Source organism: Acinonyx jubatus, chromosome C1, assembly GCF_027475565.1.
Source record: "Acinonyx jubatus isolate Ajub_Pintada_27869175 chromosome C1, VMU_Ajub_asm_v1.0, whole genome shotgun sequence".
NCBI lineage: Eukaryota > Metazoa > Chordata > Mammalia > Carnivora > Felidae > Acinonyx > Acinonyx jubatus.
Window position 1 is genome coordinate 97,655,507 of NC_069381.1, and position 23,359 is coordinate 97,678,865.

At 42.5% G+C, this 23,359-nt stretch overlaps 1 protein-coding gene across 15 annotated transcripts in view; it reads left to right on the plus strand.

Moving 5' to 3' along the window:
* The first annotated feature begins 17,467 nt into the window (after nt 1–17,467).
* The window catches only part of MAB21L3 (mab-21 like 3), a 33,578-nt gene continuing 27,686 nt past the window's right edge, over nt 17,468–23,359 (plus strand). For 3 of the 15 annotated variants that reach the window (XM_053214650.1, XM_053214649.1, XM_053214651.1), the window contains exon 1: nt 17,493–18,779. In XM_053214650.1, coding sequence (XP_053070625.1) covers nt 18,315–18,779 — 465 coding nt within the window. In that variant the 5' untranslated portion in view covers nt 17,493–18,314. Of the gene's footprint in view, nt 19,606–23,359 lie in introns of all 15 variants that reach the window. The other 12 variants (XM_053214657.1, XM_053214658.1, XM_053214648.1 and 9 more) reach the window with 11 other exon arrangements.

Consider the following 23,359-nt stretch of genomic DNA (forward strand, 5'->3'; position numbering starts at 1 on the left):
AGGATATGTATTTTATGCATTAAAGTATTAAAAATTACCTAAAATCTCGCTTCCTTGAGATAACTATTACGAGAATATATGCTGTTTTGTATGGTAAACTTCAGTTTAAAGCCTGTCTTTCTTTTTTACTTTCTTCCCATCCTGTCTCTGCCTCCTCTCTCTCTGTCCTGGACTTGTGGGCCATTTGTACCCCATTTCTTAACTAATAGCAACCACACCTGTATATTTCCAAACATTTTCCATGTTTGTGTTTGTGTTATATACACACACACACACACACACACACACACATACATACTGCCCCCAGATGCTGATTTATTGGTTTGGAGTTGGGTCCACGCATCTGTGTTTTTCAAATGCTCCCCAAATGATTCTGTATTTAGTCAAGATTCAGAACCACTAATCCAAATCATTCTTTCAAATAGTCACACACTATCATATAATATGGATGGTCACATTTAAAAAAAAGTTTTTTTATGTTTATTTAAAAAAAATTTTTTTTAATGTTATTTATTTTTTGAGAGACAGAGAGAGACAGAGCATGAGCAGGGGAGGGGCAGAGAGAGAGGGAGACACAGAATCCGAAGCAGGCTCCAGGCTTTGGACTGTCAGCACAGAGCCCGACGCGGGGTTCAAACTCAAGAACCATGAGATCATGACCTGAGCCGAAGTCAGACGCTTAACCAACTGACCCACCCAGGCGCCCCTATGTTTTTTTGTTTTTTAGAGAGAGAGACAGAGCATGAGTGGGGGAGGGGGAGGGTCAGAGAGAGAGGGAGACACAGAATCTGAAGCAGGCTCCAAACTCTGAGCTGTTAGCACAGAGCCCGATATGGGGCTCAATTCACCAACCATAAGATCATGACTTGGGCGGAAGTCAGACACTTAACTGAGCCACCCAGGTGCCTCTGGATGGTCACATTCTATTCAACCATTCCACCATTGATAGGCAATCCCTGTGTCTCCATTATAAATAACACTATTATATACATCCTTTTCTAGTTCACTTGTAAAAGGGAAATAATGATAACACTTACCTCATTGGGTTGCCATGTAGATAAAGTGGCATACTATTTGTAAAATAGTTATAACAGTACCTGGCATATGAAATGTATTTAACAAATGTCAACTATTATTATTGGTGGTATCATCATTATTACTTGTATCTGATATTCTTATGATTATTTCTTTGGGTTGGATTCTTACGGGTGAGATTTCTGGGATATATATATTACATATTTAAATGTTCATTTATTTTGAAAGAGAGAGAGAGTGAACATGTGTGTGTATGAGCAGGGGAAGGGTGAAGAGAGGGAGAGAAATCCCAAGCAGTCTCCATGTTCAGCACGGAGCCCAAAGCAGGGCTCACTGTCACAACTGGGATCAGAACCTGAGACAAAATTAAGAGTCAGATGCTCAACCAACTGAGCCACAGATGCCCCTCTGGGATATATTTTTACAATTTTGATAGATATTGTCAGAATATTTTCCAAAAAGGTAATGATTCATACTTACGCTGACAATGTTTCAGAGGGAACACTGAGAGGAAGAGAGAGAGATTCTCCTTTTATTTTCCTTTGCCTATATTTTCTATTGGAATATTTGTCTTTTTCTTATCATTTGTAAGAGCTCTTTGTTAACACATATAGTGTGACCTTTATTTTTTCCATTTACCTTGTGAATATTTTATCCCAAACTATTATTTATCTTGTTAGCTTTTTTGTGGTGCCTTTGTTCACATGATTAGTTTTGATGTTTGTATCATCAAATATATCTGTATTTTCTTATATAGCTTCTGGGTTTCTTGGTTGGAACCCAATTCGTAGGCTATACATATATTCTCTTAAAATTTGGTTCAAGATGTAAGAAATTTGAATTTATTTTACCTTAAAAATATGGTGTGAGGTAGGGTGAAGAAATCTTTATTTTCTGCAGGATGGAGAGCCAGTTTTTACACCAGCATTTATTAAATAAGCCATCCTTTCCAGCTTGGTGCTTCTAGCGAAATAAGAAAAGGTCTTTGGGACTAAAATTTTACCGGAATAGGGGAGAAGAATAGTGAGGAGTGAGAGTTGAGAAGTAGGCAGGAATCTGGTCACACAGGATCCTATGCATAAGAAAGGACTTTGGAACTTACCTTAAAAATGCAATTCCAGGGGTGCCTGGGTGGCTCACTTGGTTAAGTATCTGACTCTTGATTTGGGCTCAGGTCATGATCTCAAAGTTTGTGGGATCAAGACCTAGGTCAGGTTCTGGAGACTGCTTGGGATTCTCTCTCTCTCTCTCTCTCTCTCTGCCTCTCCCCCACTCGCACTCTGTCTCAAAATAAATAAATAAACTAAAAAAAAAAAAAGGCAATTTCATGCAAGAGTTTCAGCAGAAGAGTGATATGATCCAATGGGAATTTTAAGATTGCTCACCCCAGGAGTCTCACCTCTCTTTGGGGCTCCCATACCTATACATGTAATAAAAATTGGGTTTTTCCCCTCCTTAAAAAAAAGAAAAGAAAAAAAAGATTGCTCACCCCAGTGTGGAAATGGTGCTGAGGTACAAGTGAGGAAGTGTAGGGATGATTTATACTGGAATAGTCCAGGAAAGATGTGATGGTGATACGGAGGAGCAATGGCACTTGTGGTCCAGATTGGGTTGATGGACCCAAGAGCTATTTTGGAGGTGGGCAGAGCTGAATGGAAGATTAAATGTGGAAGGTGAAGGACAGGAAAGAGTCAAAGATGACTTCAATTTGGGGATGGTAGTGGTTCCTCTTCCTGGTCTCCATAAAACTGGACAAAAAGCAGATCTGAGAGAAATGTCAAGAATTTAGTAGGAAAGAGATGAAAATGATCATAAAGGAACACTATTATATAAAAGTCTGTGGCAGTAAACTTGAAAATGGATGGAATGGATGATTTTTTTTTTTTAATTTAGGTTCAAGTTAGTTAACATATAGTGTAATACTGGTTTCAGGAGTAGAATTTAGTGATTCATCACTTACATATGTCACCCAGTGCTCATCCCAACAAGTGCCCTCCTCAGTGCCCATCACCCATTTAGCCCATCCTCCCCCACCTGCCCTCCAGCAACCCTGTTTGTTCTACTTAAGAGTCTCTTATGGTTTGCCCCCCATCTCTGTTTTTATCTTATTTTATTTTTCCTTTCCTTCCCATTTTGAGTCAAATGTAAACTGCCAACACTGACCCTAGAAGAGGCAGAAAAATTAAACATATCAGTAGCCTTGGGAGATGTTCAAAATGGAGATTTTTCCCTTTTAAAAGGACCAGACCAGGCCAGAATGCTTTGGCAGCTGAGTTGTATCTAAGCTTTGAAGAAAAGATGTTTCTTATATTACTTAAGCCATTCTAGACTACTGAAAGATATAGATGAATTGCAGATGAATTGTTTTCAGGGAAACCTCGAAACAAGGGAAATGCCCATCAGAAGTAGAGTAAACCTGAGGCACCCAGGTGGCTCAGTTGGTTAAGCATCCGACCTCGGCTCAGTTCATGATCTCACGGTCTGGGTTTAAGCCCCATGTCGGGCTCTGTGCTGACAGCTCAGAGCTTGGAGCCTGCTTCAGATTCTGTGTCTCCCTCTCTCTCCGTCCCTCCCCACTCACATTCTGTCTCTGTCTCTCTCCCTCTCTCTCAAAAAGAAATAAACATTAAAGAGTTAAAAAAAAAGAGAGAAGTGGAGTAAACCCTAGCACACTTACACCATGGACTACTATACAGCTATTTAAAGAGTGAATCCTGGGGCGCCTGGGTGGCGCAGTCGGTTAAGCGTCCGACTTCAGCCAGGTCACGATCTCGCGGTCCGTGGGTTCGAGCCCCACGTCGGGCTCTGGGCTGATGGCTCAGAGCCTGGAGCCTGTTTCCGATTCTGTGACTCGTCTCTCTCTGCCCCTCCCCCGTTCATGCTCTGTCTCTCTCTGTCCCGAAAATAAATAAACGTTGAAAAAAAAAAAATTTAAAGAGTGAATGCTGTCTATACTAGTAAATGTGGTAGGGCAAGGGGGTGGGAATTTCTACACTACACTGTTAGGGGGCAAGATGCAGAGAGAGTGTATGTAGTCTTTTTTTTTTAAGAAACACCAGAAACGAACATAAATTATATGCATGTACAAATGTAGTAGTGATGTAGAGATTCCTTTTTCCTTTTTATATTCATATTTCAAATGGTCTCACTTGTTACTATGAGAATATATTACTTTTATGATGAAACATGAAAAGTAATCAGTTCGGTTTTGGTTATGTTGATTTTAAGAAATCTTCAAGAAATCTAGAAGGCGGGGCGCCTGGGTGGCGCAGTCGGTTAAGCGTCCAACTTCAGCCAGGTCACGATCTCGCGTTCCGTGAGTTCGAGCCCCGCGTCAGGCTCTGGGCTGATGGCTCAGAGCCTGGAGCCTGTTTCCGATTCTGTGTCTCCCTCTCTCTGCCCCTCCCCCGTTCATGCTCTGTCTCTCTCTGTCCCAAAAATAAATTAAAAACGTTGAAAAAAAATTTAAAAAAAAAAGAAATCTAGAAGGCAATGTCAAATGATCAAGATGCTATAAGGTCTGGTGTTTGGAAGAGAAGCATGAGCTGGAGATCATCAGTGGGAGTCACGGCAGTGGGACATTTGGGGCATCATGGGAGTGGATAGGACTGCTGAGTGGACATGTAAAGTAAGTGAAGAACAAAACACAAGACGATGCCAGAAGGAACTCTGGCAAAGAGATATTCAGTGAAAGAGGAAGCACCAGTGAAAGAGAGCAGGATGGAACCACCAGAAATGCCACAAGGCAAACAAGTGATTCTGGGATAGTAGACTTTGAGTGGTCTGGGGTTTGGGTGGGCCTCACTTTGATAGAAGTGGTCTTCATGACCAGAAACTCATAAGGGAAATAACCTCTCTCCCCACCCCCACCCTGTCCTTTCCACCACCAGAATATTATTGCGAACCAGTTGTTCAACATTCTTCACAACTTCTTTCTAAGACAGCAGGAGGACAGGTATGTGTAAGTACTATTAACTCAAGAAAAACCAAAGCTTCCTGAGTAAGCTCTCACGCTTGAACACCCCCAAATGAGACTAGAGGAGACTAGGGCCAATCTATGGAGAAGCCTTCTCCTTCACACAAGACTTTGAAAACAGAGTTTGCTGGTAGAGGCGTCACTGAGGAGCTGAATGGAGTAAATTTTTAAGAAAGGCCCGTGCTTATGACATATACTACCCAGGATCTCTCAGAGCAGCCTTCCAGTCAAAGTGTTGGAGAGTGTACGTGCCGCTTAGACCTCTCCTCTTCTTTCTAACCCCACTGCCATTACCCTGGCTCACTGCCTAGTGGGATCACTTCTGAACTAGTCCCCTGCGTGTAGCTTCTCAGTGTCTTCAGCTAATGCTAGGTGGTCTACTGCACAAGGATACCTGAGGGAGGGGCGAGTGGGACTGAAATCTAGCTCTTCTCACCAACCCGTGAAGCCTTGTGTGGACTGCTTCTGCCTGGAAGATCTTGCTAATGCAGGTGTGGCCAGCTCACCATACATTAGCTTTGCAGGACCAGGGAAGGGGCCACCCTTCTCCGATTTGCACAGAGGGTGTTGAAGTGTCTAATATCAGTTCTGAGTCCCATGACAACAGCGAACCAGACACACAATCTCTGCCTGCAAGGCTAACCGGCTAGTAGAGGTGGATAATCCCACAGACAACTAGTTGCAAAGTAAGTCACTTTAAAGAACAATTTTTTAAAATTCTTTTTAATGTTATTATTTATTTTTTGAGAGAGAGACAGACAGAGAGCCAGCAGGGGAGAGGCAGACAGAGAGGGAGACACAATCCAAAGCAGACTCCAGGCTCCAAGCCGTCAGCACAGAGCCTGATACGGGGCTCGAACTCATGAACCTTGAGGTCATGATCTGAGCCAAAGTCAGATGCTTAACCAACTGAGGCATCCAAACGCCTCAAAAGAACAATCTCTATCATATCAATGTATTGTTCACAATCCTTCAAAGGCTCTCCACTGCCTACAGAGAAAAATAAAAATATCTTAGCTTTGAATTCAGTGCCTTATGTAATCTCTCCAGACTAGTCAGGCATCCTCCAGATTGACTTCTCTGACCACGGTCCCTGACAATGTCTCTATGCCAGTGCCGGGATGGTATCCCTGGCTTAAGATAGTTCCTCCCACCTTCCTTTCATAGCTCTCACCTCCTCAGTGTGTTCTCAGCCTTCCTCTCCGTGATTCCCTGCAGCAATTTCTGTCTGGGCCAGCTGGGACATGCCCCATCAGGACAGGGCTGATGACGTCATTCTTTATACTTTGGCTTTGACTCTCAAACTTTACCTAAGGAAGGAGCCTATGGAATCAGTAGGATCTTTGCATTGTTGGTACCCAGCAGAGCACGATGAGTTTGACTGTGTGGTCTGAAGATTCTTTAAAAACTTTTTTTAATGTTCATTTATTTTTGAGAGAGAGAGAGAGAGGCAGAGTGCAAGTGGGGTAGGGGCAGAGAGAGAGAGGGAGACACAGAACCTGAAGCAGTCTCCAGGCTCCGAGCTGTCAGCACAGAGCCTGATGTGGGGCTTGAACCCACGAACCATGAGATCATGACCTGAGCTGAAGTCAGACTGAGCCACCCACGCGCCCCTGAAGATCCTTTTAAAATTTTCCAATGTACTTGCAACTATTTCTGTCAGATGCTTGCCCTTGAAATTGTATAGCTACCTTGAAAGATAGAGGTGTACTACAAAATGATTTACGAATGTTCTCTTAAGCCTCCAACATACATATATTTTTACGTTTTTTTTATATCTTTCCTGCCTCAGCATGATACATCTTAATAAAGAAAATCAGCACAGAAATATGTACTTTACAGTTGTGCCAATATTTCCCTACTTTAAAACTTTTACAAAATTGAATCTATTTTTTTTGTTTTAATTTTGTTTTAATTTATTTTTTGAGAGAGAAACAGAGAGTGAGCTGGGGAGGAGCAGAGAGAGGGAGACACAGAATCCAAAGCAGGCTCCAGGCCCTGAGCTGTCAGCACAGAGCGCGACACTGGGCTTGAACCCATGAACCATGAGATCATGACCTGAGCTGAAGTCAAATGCTTAACCGGCTGAGCCACTCAGGTATCCTGAATCTGTTCTCTAATTATGCAGAATAATATTGGCAAAACTAGAAAGCAAATATAAAGAAAGTATCAAGAAATGAGTGTTTTAGGGGCACCTGGATGGCTCAGTAGGTTGCGATGCTGACTTTTGATTTTGGCTCTGGTCATGATGCCATGGTTTGTGAGATCGAGCCCCTCATCAGGCTCTGTGCTCAGCGTGGAGCCTGCTTGGGATTCTCTTTCTTTCTCTCTCTCTCTCTGTCCTGCCACTCTCCCCTGCTCGCTCTCTCTCTAAAATAAAATTTAAAAAAATGAGTGTTTTATTTTACATAGCATTTGTAGCATTTACACCTTTTTTTTCTGATTATAAATAACATATGCTCATTGTAGAAAATATATAAAAACAAATTCACACCAAAAAAGCCCATAATTATTCCACCATCCCAAAATAACAACTGTCAACTTCATTTTGTATTTTTCTCCCCCCTTCTCCTTCCTCCTACACACTCTTCAAAAAATTCCAGTACACCTGGTTATTAAAATGTATTATTCAGAAAGGCCACCGTCCAAGGGAGTAATAGGACATACACATGTCCAGAATGACCCTCCTGATCTTTCACTCATAATATTAGATTTAATTATTTCAATCTGACTTGTTAGCTGTCTGATTTTAAAGTTTAAAACCATCACTGGCATTTTAATAATTAGTATATGAGATCTAACAATGAGAGTTCTAAACAGACACTATTGGACGTCTGGTCTCTTATTCCACACGTAAGGAGCTTGGGAGTCGCCACGCCATCCTAAGTAGTAAAATGCTGAACAGACTGAAAAATCAACAACTCTTCTCGGATTCGTAAGCGCGAACATGCCACAGGCAGACCACTGCCCTCCAAATTGAAGAGCGAGGTGAATACAGAGCACCCCTGCTTAGCAGAGCAGAAACACAGAGAAAGAATCCCCCCTGGGAATCAGCGGCAGGGTGGTGGGGCACATTGCTAGAGGTTCAGTGCAGAGAATTCTGAGATAAAAACTCCAGGGGCCCAGTCATGAGAGGCCTCCACAATTTTGTGAGATTTACCTCTCGGCTCTCTATCAGATCCTCACAGTAATTACCAGAAAAAAATATCCTGGCACTTCCTGCGGGGGAGGGAGAAGGAACCATTTTTAAATATATCCAAGCAAGCTGTTCTTTCTGAAAAGGCCCGCCTTTAGCAGAAACTAGTTAACCAAAGCCAAAGCTGCAGGGGACTTACCAAAACTGACTTGAGAGAAGGGAAATTCTCAACCCCAGTCAGCTTTAACCCTCCATGGGGAAGAAGGAAAAATAGCCAACTCCTATCTCACTTTAGGAGAGAAGAGAAAATGGAAGAACACTAAAAGTTCACAGTCCAGGGGCACAGACTCACTAAAAGTCTGCAACCCTAATCATGGGACTAGGGAAGGCTCCTCATCCCCCTCCCACCCCTAACACCCCCCCCCCCATCCCATGTCCCAGCACCACCTTACTTCAGGCCTATTTCCAGCAGTTTCTTTTACCCAGAATGTCCAACTGTCAAGGAAAATGTACAAGGCATATGAAAAGACAAAAATCACAGTTAGCATCAGACATGACAAGGGATGTTGGAAATGTTAGATAGGAAGTTACAAACAACTGTGGTTAATATGTAAAGGGCTTTAGTGGATAAAGGAGACAGCATATGCGAACAGATAAGCAGTGTATGTAGAGGTGGAAATCCTGAGAAAGAACCAAAAAGAAATGCCAGAGATAAAAACCACGTAAAGAGAAATGAAGACTTAACTCTGAGGTGCTTATGATAGGCTGAACACACCGAGGAGAGAATCTGTGAGTGTCACGCTATCTCAACAGAAATCTCCGAAACTGAAAAGCAAAGAGAGCAAAGATCGTAAAACACAGAACAAAACACCTAACGACCGTAGGACAACCACAAAAGTAAGCATATATGTAATGAGAGCACCAGAAGAAACAGAGAACAAGCGGAAGAGATATTTGAAACAACGATACTGAGAATCCTCCCAATTAAATGGCAGGGGCCCCAACACAGATCCAGGATACTCAGAGAACACCAAGTCTGTTCAGTGTCAAATGCCAACCAAAGCAAACCAAACCAATCAAAAACTGCATCTAGGCATAGCATATTTAAATAACAGGAAAATCAAAGATAATGAAAAAAATCCTTCAAGAAGGGAAAAAAAAACACCGATCTACAGAGGAACAAAGGTAAGAATTATCTCTGACTTCTCAAAAATGATGCAAACAGGGGTGCCTGGGTGACTCAGTTAAGTGTCCGACTTCAGCTCAGGTCATGATCTCACAGCTCGTGGGGTTGAGCGCTGACAGCTCAGAGCCTGGAGCCTGCTTCGGATTCTGTGTCTCCCTCTCTCTCTCTCTGCCCCTCCCTGATATCATTCTCTCTCTCTCTCTCTGTCTCTCTCTCTGTCTCTCAAAAATAAATGAACTTTTAAAAAAGAAATAATGCAAACAAAGAAAGGGTGGGGTGAAGTATTAAAAGCATTGGGAGAATAGAAACCACCAACCTTGTGTTCTGTACCCTATGAAATTATCCTTCAAAAGTGAAGAAGAAACACATTCTCAGACCAACAGAAATTGAGAGAATACATTGCCAAGTAGACTTGCCTGGCAAGAAATGGTAAAAGAGGTTCTTTAGAGAAGGAAAAGAATATAGGTCAGAGACTTGGATCTACATTAAGAAAAAAGAGGATTGAAGATGGTAAAATAAAAACTTTTCACTTTCTTTTCTTTTTGTTTCTAATTTTTTTCGGTTTTTATTTAAATTCTGGTTAGGTAACATACAATGTAATATCAATTTCAGCTGTACAGTATTGCGATTGAACACTTACATACATCACCCAGTGTTCATCACCAGAAGTGCACTCCTTAATCCCCATCACCGATTTTACCCATCTCCCACCTTCTCTGGTAACCATCAGTTTGTTCTGTATAGTTACTAGTCTGTTCCTTGGTTTGTCTCTTTTTTCCCCCTGTGATCATTTGTTTTGTTTCTTAAATTCCACATGAGTGAAATCATATGCTATTTGTCTTTCTCTGACTTATTTTGCGTAGCATAATGCTCTAGCTCCATCCACATCGTTGCAAATTGCAAGATTTCATTCACTTTTATGGTTGAATAATATTCCATTGTGTATGCTACCATATCTTCTCTATCCATTCATCAATCGATGGACACTTGGGCTACTTCTATGTCTTCGCTATTGTAAATAATGCTGCTGTAAACTTTGGGGTGCACATATCCCTTTGAATTAGTATTTTTCTGTTCTTCAGGTAAATACCTAGTGGTGCGATTGCTGAATCGTAAAGTGGTTCTATTTAAAAATTTTTGAAGATCCTCCCTACTGTTTTCCATGGTAGCTACACCAGTTTGCATTCCTAGCAAGAGTGCAAGAGGGTTCCCCTTTCTCCACATCCTCGCCAACACCCGTTTTTCTTCTGTTGTTGATTTTAGCCATTCTGACAAGTGTGAGGTGATATCTCATGTAGTTTTGATTTGTATTTCCCTGATGTCTTCTTTGGAGACATGTCTATTTATGTCTTCTGCCCATTTTTTAATTGAATTATTTGTTTTTGGGTGTTGACTTGTATAAGTTCTTTCTATATTTTCGATACTAACCCTTTATCAAATATGTCATTTGTAAATATCTTCTCCTATTCCATAGGTTGCCTTTTAGTTTTATTATTTCCTTTGCTGTGCAGAAGCTTTTTGATGTAGTCCCAGTAGTTTATTTTTTTAGTTTTTTTAAGTTTATTTGAGAGAGAGCACGTGTGCACACACAAGCAAGGGAGGGGCAGAGAGAGGGAGAGAGAGAGGGAGAGAATTCCAAGCAGGCTCCATGCCATCAGTGCAGATAGAGCCCACAAACCTGTGAGATCATGACCTGAGCCAAAATCAAGAATCAAATGCTTAACTGACGAGCCACCCAGGTGCCCCCAATAGTTTATTTTTACTTTCCTTTCCCTTGCTTCAGGAGACCAATGCTTTGGCCAGCGTCAGAGAAATTACTGCCTGTGCTCTCTTCAAGGGCTTTTATGGTTTCAGGTCTCACAATTAGGTCCTTAATCCATTTTTAGTTTGTTTCTATGTATGGTAAAAGAGATTGGTCCTGTTTCATTCTTTTGCACGTAGCTGTCTAGTTTTCCCAACACTATTTGTTCAAGAGACAGTCTTTCCCATTAGATGCTCTTTCCTGCTTTGCGGAAGATTAATTGGCCATATAATCGTGGGCTCATTTCCGGGTTTTTCTTTCTGTTCTGCTGATCGATGTATCTGTTTTTGTGCCAGTACCATACTTTTTAATGACTACAGCTTTGTAATACAACTTAAGTCTGGAATTGTGATGTCTCCAGCTTTGCTTTTCTTTTTCAAGATTATTATGGCTATTTGGGGTCTTTTGTGGGTCTGTACAAATTTTAAAATTGTTCTAGTTCTGTGAAAAACGCTGTTGGTATTTTGATAAGGATTGCATGAAATGTGTAGATTGCTTTGGGTAGTATGGACATTTTAACAATATTGGTTAAAACTTTTTTTTTTTAATTTTTTTTTAATTTTTTTTTTCAACGTTTATTTATTTTTGGGACAGAGAGAGACAGAGCATGAACGGGGGAGGGGCAGAGAGAGGGAGACACAGAATCGGAAACAGGCTCCAGGCTCCGAGCCATCAGCCCAGAGCCCGACGCAGGGCTCGAACTCACGGACCGCGAGATCGTGACCTGGCTGAAGTTGGACGCTTAACCGACTGTGCCACCCAGGAGCCCCTATTGGTTAAAACTTTTATTTTTCTTATGAATTGAGTTAACAGAAAATGGTTTGTTCAAAATAATAGTGTATTCAATTGTGTATGCTTATGCGTATTGAATGTATATTACTACTTATGTATTCTTGTATACGAGTAAAATGAATGATAGCAATGACAGCAGGGATAGATGGGATGGGAGGAAGGAGTCAAGATTATTTTGTTATTGTAAGGTACTCAGACCACCCGTAAAGTGGTACTGTGTTATTTGAAAGTAGATTTGAATTAGTTGTAAAACCCTAGGTCAACAACTAAAAAATTAAAAAATCAGCAAAATCAAATTCAACAACACTGAAGAGATAGCACTCTTTGGGTGATAACGAACTTTGAGTGATAATGAGGTTCATCAGCTGCACAAATGTAATAATCTGGTGGCAGGTGTTGGTAATGGGGGAGGCTGTGCATGGGAAGGTGTTGGTAATGGGGGGAGGCTGTGCATGGGGTACATGGGAAATTTCTGTTCCTTCCTCTCAACTTTTCTGTGAACCTAAAACTCTCTTTCAAAAAAAAAGGTCTTTTTTTTTAAACGGCAGTATTCAATTACTTCTCACAATACTTAATTTTTTTCAATAAAATAACACAATATATTCTGAGAAATCTGGTAACTTGATTTTATTTTCATTACAATCAATATCATTGGGTTGCTTTATTTTAAAATGATCTATGGTGGGGAGCCTGGGTGGCTCAGTCACTTGAGTGACTCTTGGTTTGGGCTCAGGTCATGATCTCACGGTTTGTGAGATTGAGCCCCACATCCAGCTCCGCACTGATGGTATGGAGCCTGCTTGGGATTCTCTCTCTCCCTCTCTCTCTGCCCCTACCCTGCTCACTGGCATGAGCGTGCTCTCTCTCTCTCTCAAAACAAATTAAAAAAAAATTATCTGTGGTAACACTTTTTTGGTGAAAATTTCTATGAATTTTAACACATATATGGATTCATGAAAACCCCACCAACATTGGGATACAGAACAGTTCCCCCATCCCAAAAAGTTCCCTCAGCCGTCTGCTTGTCGTCACATCCTCGCCTCACCCCAAACACCCTGCCAACCACTGATCTGTTCTCCACCATTATAGCTTGATCTTTCTTTGAGGATTTTTGAGAATGGCAAAAAAATAGGATCATATGGTATGTCACCTTTTGGTATTGGGTTCTCTCACTCAGCATTGTGTTTTTAAGATTCATCTGTGTTGTGTGTATCAGTAGTTTGTTGCTTTTTATTGTTGCATAGTGGCCTATGGTGTGGAGGTCACATAGTTTATTTAGCCATTTACCTGTTGAAGAGCTTTGACTCTTCAACAGCTTTTGACTATCAAATATAATTGCTGTAAATGTTCACGTACAGGTTTTTATATAAACCAAGTTTTCATTTCCCTGGGCTATAAACCTAGCAGTGGGATTGTTGGGGGTGAAATTGATATTTAACCGTGTGAGAAATTACCAGATCATTTTCCAGGGTAGCTGTACCATTTCACATTCCCATCAGAAATGTCTGGTGTTGCAGTTGCCTGTGTACTTGTCAGCACTTGGAATTGTATTCTCTTTAGCCATTCAAATAGGTATGTAAGTAATGGTATCTGATGTATTTTTAATTTGCATGCTTCTAATAGTTGATGATGTCGACTAGCTTTTCATGCGCTTGTCATCCTTATATGCTCCTTGGTGAAGTGTCTCTTTTAGTCCCTTACCCATTTTTTTAATTGTGTTATTTGCTTTTTTACTGTTGAGTTTGAGAACTCTTTGTATATTCTGGATGTAAGTCCACTGTGGGATAGGTAGTTTTCAGATATATTCTCCTTGTCCACAGCTTGTCTCTTCATTCTCTTTGGAAGAACAAAAGTTTTTAAATTTGATGAAGTCTAGTTTATCCTTTTTTTTTTTTTTATGGATCATCTATTTGGTGTCATTTCTAAGATCTCTTTGCCTAACTTCATGTCGCAAGAATTTATCGTATGTTTCTTCTAAAGCCTTTGTTGTTTTGTTTATCATTTAGACGTATGATCCATTTTGAGTTAATCTTTCTTTTTGCAAGGTGTGAACTTTTTATTAAGGTTTCTTTCTTCCCTTATGGATGACTTATTGTTCCAATACCCATTAGTTGAAAAGAATTATCTTTCCTCGACTGAATGGTGTTTATGTTTTGTCAAGGGTCAAATGGCTGGCTGTATTTACATAAATCTATTTCTGGAGTTTCTGTTTTGTTCCATTGATCTCTGTGTCTATATATCTTCTCTCTGGGTCTCTTTTAACTGAAAAACCAACCAACAAACAAAAAATAGAAATAATTGTCCTGTGTCATGAACAATAAAGGGTGGATGGGGGAAAGCAGTTCACTGTGTGCCCAAGAACTAGCAGCGATCCCATTCCTCCTATTACCTATTTCCTGCCACCTCCTAGGTCACACATCACAGAAACTGAGCTGAACAGTTCGATAAACTTACCAGTTAATTTTATGGTGTAACCACTTAGTAAAACCAAATGTCTTCTTTCTTAAATACTTCCCTCACTCTCTGCATGTTCCTCAGTGTGGAAACTGAAAAGCATGCCAGCCTCACATGACCCAGAGCAGAGGGAAGGGGGTTGTACCCTGACTTAAGGAAAAGTTTTAAGTGAAAATACAACTCCGCTTACCAGGTAGGGAGATAGGAAAATGGAAACATTTTTTACTATTTAATTTGAAAATAAATTGTCATCTAACCCACAGCAGGAGTTTTATTACATCAACAACTGGTCTCTGTTAAAAATAAGTTTCTGGGTTACCTTTCAGCATGGGTGGTTTGAATGAGGAAAATCCAGAATGACATTCCAGTGCACAGATATATAGATGCATGGACACAGACAGATAGTAACAGCTCGAGATAGTCTCCTTTCCTTTCCCCTAGCCCAAACTGGGATCATTTAATACAAACTATTGTGTAACTAAAATAGGTTATCTTTGCTGCATGGAAAGCTGGTGTTGACAACACTAATTATTTCTCATTGTTTCCTTTTTTTTTTTTTTAAAGATTACTTAGTTGTTTTGGGTGACAGAGAGAAAGAGAAAGAACGAGTGGGGGAGGGGCAGAGAGAGAGGGAGGGAGAGACAGAATCCTAAGCAGGCTCCGCACTGTCAGCACAGAGCCCAATGTGGGGCTCAGACCCACTAACCTGCGAGATCATGACCTGAGCTGAGATCAAGAGTCGGATGCTTAACCGACTGAGCCACCCAGGCGCCCCTCATTATTTCTTTTGATCCCAGGTGATACAAGTGGTAGAGTCATTGGTGTAAAGCAAACATATGTTTTCTCCCTTCAGGCTGATGTTGGAAAACTTTTCCTTTTTCTGGATGTATTAGGATAATAATTGCAGCTAAGAAATAATGTACTCTTTTTTTTTTAAACGTTTATTTATTTTTGAGACAGAGAGAGACACAGCATGAACGGGGGAGGGGCAGAGAGAGAGGGAGACACAGAATCCAAAGCAGGCTCCAGGCTCTGAGCTGTCAGCACAGACCTCCATGCGGGGCTTGAACTCACAGACCCTGAGATCATGACCTGAGCCGAAGTTGAATGCTTAACCGACTGAGCCACCCAGGCGCCCCTGAAGTCAGCTTTTTTAAAAGGTCATTATCTGGGGCACCTGGGTGGCTCAGTTGGTTAAATGGCTGACTCTTGGTTTCGGCTCAGGCCATGATCTCACAGTTTATGGGTTTGAGCCCCATGTCGGGCTCTGTGCTGATGGTGTGGAACCTGCTTGAGATTCTCTCTCTCCCTCTCTCTCTGCCCCTTCCCTGCTCTCTCGCTCTCTCTCTCTCTTTCTCTCTCTCAAAATAAATAAAATAAATAAATAAATGGGTCATTATCTGACTCCCTTTCTACTTTTGTTAATTGTGTTCCCAAGTGAACCAATGAACCTTTATTACTAACCTTTTATTTTCACACTTTATCTTGTGCCTATAGATAGGATGGGATTAGACCGAAGAATGAGAAAAGGGGCCACCTTCATGTATTCGTTTATTTACTCATGCATGCATTCATTCATCCTGCAGATATTTTTTGAGTACCTACTCGATGCCAAGTACTTTGCCTTCAAGGAGCATACAGTGCAACAAGTGATAAAGTAAACCAGCAATTGGTCTAGGAGCCCTGCATAGAGTCCCCTATTCAGCCTTGAGAATTAGAGAAGGTCTGCATATGAGTTGGTCTAGTGAAGGGGGAAGGAGGTAGGGAAGAGTACCCAAGCAGAGAGCATTGCCTACATAAGGGCCAGAGAAGATGTCAAGGATTTCTTAGGGGACTGCAATGATTTTAGTATTGCAGGAGTATAGTGTGCAGGGGTGGGTTTTATATTGTCCAGAATTTGATAGTACAGTGTTGTTTAAACACACACACACACACACACACACACACACACAAATATCCTCCCTAGATAGGGAATATAGTCTTGAGTCCATCATAGGCCCCACCCCTTTCCATTGTTCTACTCTATCCTGATTTATTTTATTACCTGCCCGATCCATGTAGGCATTTCACTTTGGGATCTTCTACCTCTGGAACTAGACAAAGATCAAGTTCAGACTATCTCAGTTGCCATTTCTGATATGACAGAAAAGGAGACTAGCATTTTGATGGAACTTTGAAGACCAACCCAATGAAAGATCTTACCATAAGATAGGACCAGGACAGTGACTCGCATCCATTAAAAGAAAGGGTCCCCTCCCCAGCAAAGAAAATGGAGTATGAAAACAAATGTTTATTGAGATCCTACCATGTGCCACGTACTATGCTAAATTCTTTTATATCAGGCCTTTCTATGATAGATGATAGTAACTTAAAGGATCACAGGTGCATGTATGAAATGAACCTTATAACTTACAAAGTGATCTTACACATCACCAAATATATATGAGACTGTCACTTTCATGTTTAATGCAATCAAATATTCAACACTATTGAGGGACAGTTATGTGTTAGGTACTAGACCGCTATGGGGATACAGTATAGACAGGGTTTATGTGTTACGTACTGGACCACAGCGGGGATACAAAACAGACAGGGTCACTCACTGTCTTCTTCACTGCTGAGGGCATCCTCACAGCATGGACAATTGTCTCCGTGTGGTCCTTTGAACAGATTTGAGTCACCCTGGAATTAATGGAATTTTTGAAAGAATAAGTCAGAGTTTGTGACCTTGATGAACTTTAACAAATTTGTATATATAAGATTGATTTGGATCAAGCCAGCTCTCCTCCTTGGAATGAAAACCCCAGCCATTAGGTAAGTAAATCAATAGCAAACGCCTCTGCTGGTGAATCAAGGATGACGTTATCTTCCTAGGGCTTTCATATGGATGGTTTAGGGTTTTGAATACCTTGTGAAACTGACTTGAAAAATAATTTCTTGGTCCTCACAATAGAAATTGGGCCAAAGCTGGTTTACATGTTCATGCTTGCATTTGGTATGAGTCATGAGAAATGAGGATATTTATTTCCCGAAAAAGGAGGAGAATCTGAGTTAACTTTGAATCCGTTTCTGTGGCCCAACAAAGTGCCTTAGGCAGACTGTTGCTCAATAAATATTTGCTAATCCAAAAGTCACGTAGCCAGAGATTTATATCTACAAAGAAAGGTCCTCTTTGCCAACCTGTCCGAGATCCTGCACTGTGGGACTGCCCTATATATTGGAGCCTTTGCCCACGAGGAAGTATCTTAGGGAGTCAGGCACTGGTTGTGTTTCAAGAACCCCTATTTGCCAGGAACGGCACCCAGGTAAAACTAGAATGTAGTAATGCACCCTGAGCACAGACTGCTTCCTTCTCCCTGGCCCTAGTGATGCATCTGGGAGGCATCACTGAGCCCTAGCGAGAGAAGAATTACAGTTTCAACATTTTGAACAGTGGCAGTGCTGGAGCCACAGGGGGAGGGCAGCCACAGCCACAGACAGAGGGAGGCAAAGCAAGTTTGTGCATCTGATGACATACCTCTGGGGGAAACTTAGAACTGTAGGAGAGGCCCCACCAGAGCAATTGGAATCCTAAGTTAATGATTACAGTGAAGCAGAATAAGGCCAAAAACAAGAGGACTCTGGTGAAACCGAAAATGAGGTGGAGAGAGAATTCCGCACCGTAGGAAATTCAGTGAGAGAGAGGCTCAGGTTCTGTTGGTGAAACACTGAGTTTGGACTGACCGGCCAGTGGTAAGCCAAGAGAAGAAGGTTCTGAAATATTCTGGAGCACTTGATATCATGCGAAGGGAATTTTGAATTACAAATAGAAGAAAATGGGAGAGCAAGGCAGTTTTGAGGAGGGGTAGGTTTACGATATTTACATGGACTATTTCGATTTGCTACAGTGTTTCACAGAAGGGATCTATAGAAGCTGGCACGACCGCTGGGATTTATGAGGTGGGTGGAGCAGGGAGCTTGGCGAGGCCCAGATGTGGCTTCCAGACCTGGCAGAGAGCGGAGGTATGCAAATGTGGTGGTTGCGGACATCGGGCAGCGGAGTAGCCCAGGTGCCCAACAGTTGCTGAGCGCTCCCAGGTGGGTCTGGAAAGACATTTGCTCAGAAGTGAGCTGGGCTCCCAGAAGCGCTCTAATTTCTTCAGATCATCTGATAGCAGTCTCTGATGTTTACCTTCAGGGAGATCAGGCCATTGTGATTTTTTTTTTTTTTTCTGTAATAAAACTAGCCCCAGCCAGCCAGACTGGGAACTTACTGCCTGAGCTGTTTTCCAACATGGTTTTGCTGGCAAAACTAGACAAGAGTGTTTCCTTGACTCTCAAGGGGCCTGTTTACACTGACTTTATTTTTTACTGCCAGTTTTCAAGTGGGAAGAGGGAGATTATATTTAAAGGTCAGCAGGTAGGCAAAAAGATCCCTGTCCTGCCGTTCCTGGGTGTGTGCCTGTGTGTGTGTGTGTGCATGCCTCTATGTTTGTGTATGCCTCTATGTTTGTGTGCGAGCACGCGTGTGTGTGTGTGTGCTTTTCCACATGCACATTATTGTGCCCTGATCTTGTTGATGAGACCTGATCACTTGTCTGTAAGCATAATGATGGTGCCCGGCCGCTTGTTTGTCAGTTCCCTATTTGTTTATTGTAAAGAAGGTAAATCAATCTGCGGGATTTCTGGATTGAAGGGCAAGGAATATTTACTGTCAACAGGATAAGAACAAGGAGATAAAAGATACTGGGCTCCAGGGTGCATCTGGTGTCAGGACAAGAGCATAAAAAGGCAGGGAAGAAGCCAACTCCCGAGCATTTCTATCTTAAATGGAAACTTTTTAAGTATTTGAATGGGAAATACAACTTGGAAACTTGCCCTTCGGTCAAAGCACCAGTCCATAGGTCTAGGTCGAGTCAAATTAGGTTGGACTCCAGTTCAATTTCAATTTCATCAGCTCTCCTTTCTAAATTCCTTTCTAAAAAAAACTTTCCCGAAAGATGACAAGCGAATGCTCCCAATTTGGATATGAGAGCTGAAGGGAAGAATTGGGAAGGGAAGTCTCTGGTTCATGTACACATTCCCAAGGAAATTTAGCACTGAGACTGACATTCCTGGGAAACCAATTTGCAACTGTTGTCCTCCACTGAGGGACAAACCACAACATTGCTGCTCTACTAAGGACTGACCGAGAAACCATGAAATCCCCGTCTGCAGGAGACTTGGAAGACTACCTACTGAATAAGGTAAGGGCAGGTACTGGTCTCTCCCAAACACCCCTCCTCACCCCTGCTGCCCCATCAACCTGGATTCAGAGGGATTTCAGGCTGCTTCCAAAGATACATAAAATGCTCCTCAGGAACCCAAGACTATCACCCATAAGAGTGTTTACAGACTTGTTTAGTGCCAGAGGCCCATTGGGTGCAGAATGTGGAACAGAAGAAACGTGGGTTAGAACTCCAGCTCCGTCACTGATGCTTGGTATAGTCATGAGCAAGGCACTTAACCTGCCTGAGCCTCAGCTTTCTTCTCTGTATAATGGGGGTGATAATAGGGGCTTAGTGGGGTCATTGAAAAAGAGTAAATGAAATTAAGAATGCCTTTTGGAAACTGTAATCATGCTAGATTTAAAAATATATATCCTATTTTTAGTACACATCAATTAAGAGTTAATTGAATTTCTTCTGTAGAGAGTCAGAGACTCTTAGAATATTAGAACTTGAAGGGACCTTAAGTATTATCTAACTTAACCCTTTCCATTTACAGACAAAACTATTAAGGCACACAGACAGCCACCCGTAAAACTAAAACATGTAAAATAAGGGTAGGGACTTGTCTAAGATTAGGGACATGCCTTCACAAGTAAACACAGCAGAGTTCATGATCACAGTGATAAGGAAAGTTGATTTCTTAGGCAAAACCATTTAAAGAGATAAATAGGGGAAACTTACATTGATAAAAATTATAGCCAGCAAAGTGATTTCCCACTATTTCTCCTTTTGGGGGCTATTATAAACAGAAGGGTTTGGGCTGACATTTTCCCATGGTCCTGTGTTTTCTGAAGCAAAAAGCTCCAAATGTTTTAGCCTGGCATCCAAGTAATACTTTATCTTTCCACTCTCTGCTTCCCTGTGTCTCCAATAGCAGAAATTCTAAACAGTGCTCTACGCTTTGAATCTAGCCGTGCACGTGTTTTCTTTGGCCTACGGAGTAGTTTTAAATGTCTTCAAATGTGTTACAAACATTTCATAATAGCGGGATTTTGCATAGAAATCCAGATTTCCATCTTCTTCGGGAAAAGGAAAACATCAGGGTATCTGGCAATCCCAGGTCCCATGGGCTGGGGCCGAGTGTCTGTTCAACAGGGCATTTGCTCGCAGCTTCTCCTGGGTCCGACACCCGCCCCCCCCTCAGCCCTCCTGCACGTGTGCGTCCCCCTCTGTCCCTGTGGGTGTTTGAATCCGCCACACCTGCTCCACAAGTACTGTGTTCTGAGAATATCTAAGGCCCCAGCTTCCCCACTTTCCTCTACCAAGGGAGATATCCTCTCTCCTTTCCATTTCTCTGGCTCATATTCATCATATTCAGACTCAGCTCAGGGCCCACTTTATCAAGGAAGATTTCCCTGACACCCCAGCACAGAACGTTTTTGCTTTCCTATGAACTCCCATCATAATTATTACTGACAATATTTATTGGGCACTCAGGTGTACATGTTGACACCTTTCCTATTATTATCTTGGGTGGCAACATAAATATTACCTCATTTTATTCTTTAGAAGTTTCTGGAGGGGAGAATAGTGTCCTGGATATTTTCATTCCCCTTGACATTCACACAGTATCTTTGCACATAATGTGGTCAGAGTATTTTTAGGACTCGTTGAGGATAATACTAGAATAGTGTAAAAGGTGCTGGCAGGTTGGGGCCCATGCAGTATCTCATTTAATCTGTCAGGAAGCATGTGGCACGTGCCTACTACTTGCATTTTTTACAGAGGAGGAAATAGGCTCATGTGGATTAAAATACTTGCCCAAAGTCACACAGCTGGATAGTGAAAAGTTCTGAGGTGTCAGTAAGAACATTCTTTTTTTTTTTTTTTACTCCAAAGCCATATTTGCTCCGCTAAACCCCTCTATATCTCCATAAACACACACTAAGCACCTGCTTTGTGCAAAACATGGTGCCCCAAACACAGGCCCAGGATGTGGCCTGCTCAATGAGAGGGACATTGTGTTTTGGGTATCTTTTTGTTTTAATTTTTTTTTAATGTTTATTCAGTTTTGAGAGACAGAGAAAGACAGAGCGTGAGCGGGGGGGAGGGACACAGACAGACGGAGACACAGAATCCGAAGCAGGCTTCAGGCTACAGAGCTCGACGTAGGGCTCAAACCCATGAAGCATGAAATCATGACCTGAGCCGAAGCCGGATGCTCAACCAACTGAGCCACCCAGGCGCCCCACTGGTTATCTTTAAGGGTGGACCTAGCCCGCCTGCAGATTTTGCACATAGCTCTAAGGGTAAAAGGAGGATGTCCCGTGAGTGGACAGGGAAATGCTTAATATAATATATGGCCGAGCAGAGGGGTTGCAGCAGAGATTTCCACAGGGCACTGGAGGAGAACAGAGGAGTGTTAGCTCTCGTGGGGGAGGTGGTCCACAGCAAGAGGGGTGGAGACTAAGCCTGGGGGGAGCGCACGTAGGGTTTTCACAGATGGAGGAGGATACGAGAGGCCTTCCGAGCTGAGGGAAACTCATTCAAGCAGGCAGCATGGGTTTCATTCTCTGCAGCCTTGTCCCTGGGGGAGGCAGAGCCCTGGTTATGAATGTGGGCTGCCAGGTGTGACAGTTTCTGGCATGGATCCCCGTTCTGGGGCTTCCTGACTCTAGCAGGACCCTGGGCAAGATTACTTGGCCGTTCTGAGCCTGTGTTTCCTCTGTAAAATGGGGATGATCATGGCGCCCACCTTCAAGGAGTGTTGGGCAGTGCGGAGGAGCTAGCTCTCATAAAGTGTCCTGCACACGGGAGGGACTCCGGTCTCAGCGCTGTGGCACTGCTGTTGCTGTGGGTTCTGCCCAGCTGTACATATTCTGTGGGGCCCCAGCAGATGGCTCAGGGAAGAGTGGATCTGAAAAGGTGGGGATATCATGGTGGAAGCCTCCTGTCTTGTCTGTAGGCAGCATCTCTTCACCTGCATCCTTTTATTTATTTAAAAAAAATTTTTAACATTTATTCATTTTTGAGAGACAGGAAGAGACAGAGCGCAAGCAGGGGAGGGGCAGAGAGAGAGGGAGACACAGAATCCGAAGCAGGCTCCAGGCTCTGAGCCGTCAGCACAGAGCCCGACACGGGGCTCGAACCCACAAACTGCAAGATCATGACCTGAGCCGAAGTCAGACGCTTAACTGACTGACACACTCGGGAGCCCCCATCCCCATCCTTTTAGATTATTAACCCCTGGAAGTCAGAGATGGTACCCATCCTGTTTTATTTAAAAACCCGATTATCGGATTAAATGTGATTCTAGAATTAAGTCTGACTTCCTGATGTCTGGAAGGAAGTTCTCGGCCTTTTCTCCCCAGGCGCCCTTATCGTAAGGGACAGTCACACAGGCCATATGCTCAGGGTTGTGGCCAGGCCTGTGTGACATTCCTGGCAAGCTACTTGGCTCCACCCCTCTATCTCTCTCAAGAAAGCATGTCGGAATGCAAGCGAGTCAGAATGGTGTTATTATAGGGAATAACCTTGCATTCTCACTAATTTATATTTGAAACAGTAAATTGTTCGTGACCTGGAGCTATTCACAGAAGCAAATGATGTGTGGGACAACAGTGGGCCAGACACTGTGGCTGGGGAGGAGGAACATGGCCCGGATGGGGATGTGTACGTGTGTGTGGACACGTACCTATGCCCTGGAGACAGGGAAGCCCACAAAAAAATGCCTGGGCCCTTAAAGGGTGCTCCGATGACTCATTTTGCATAAACTCTGCTTAATTAGAGT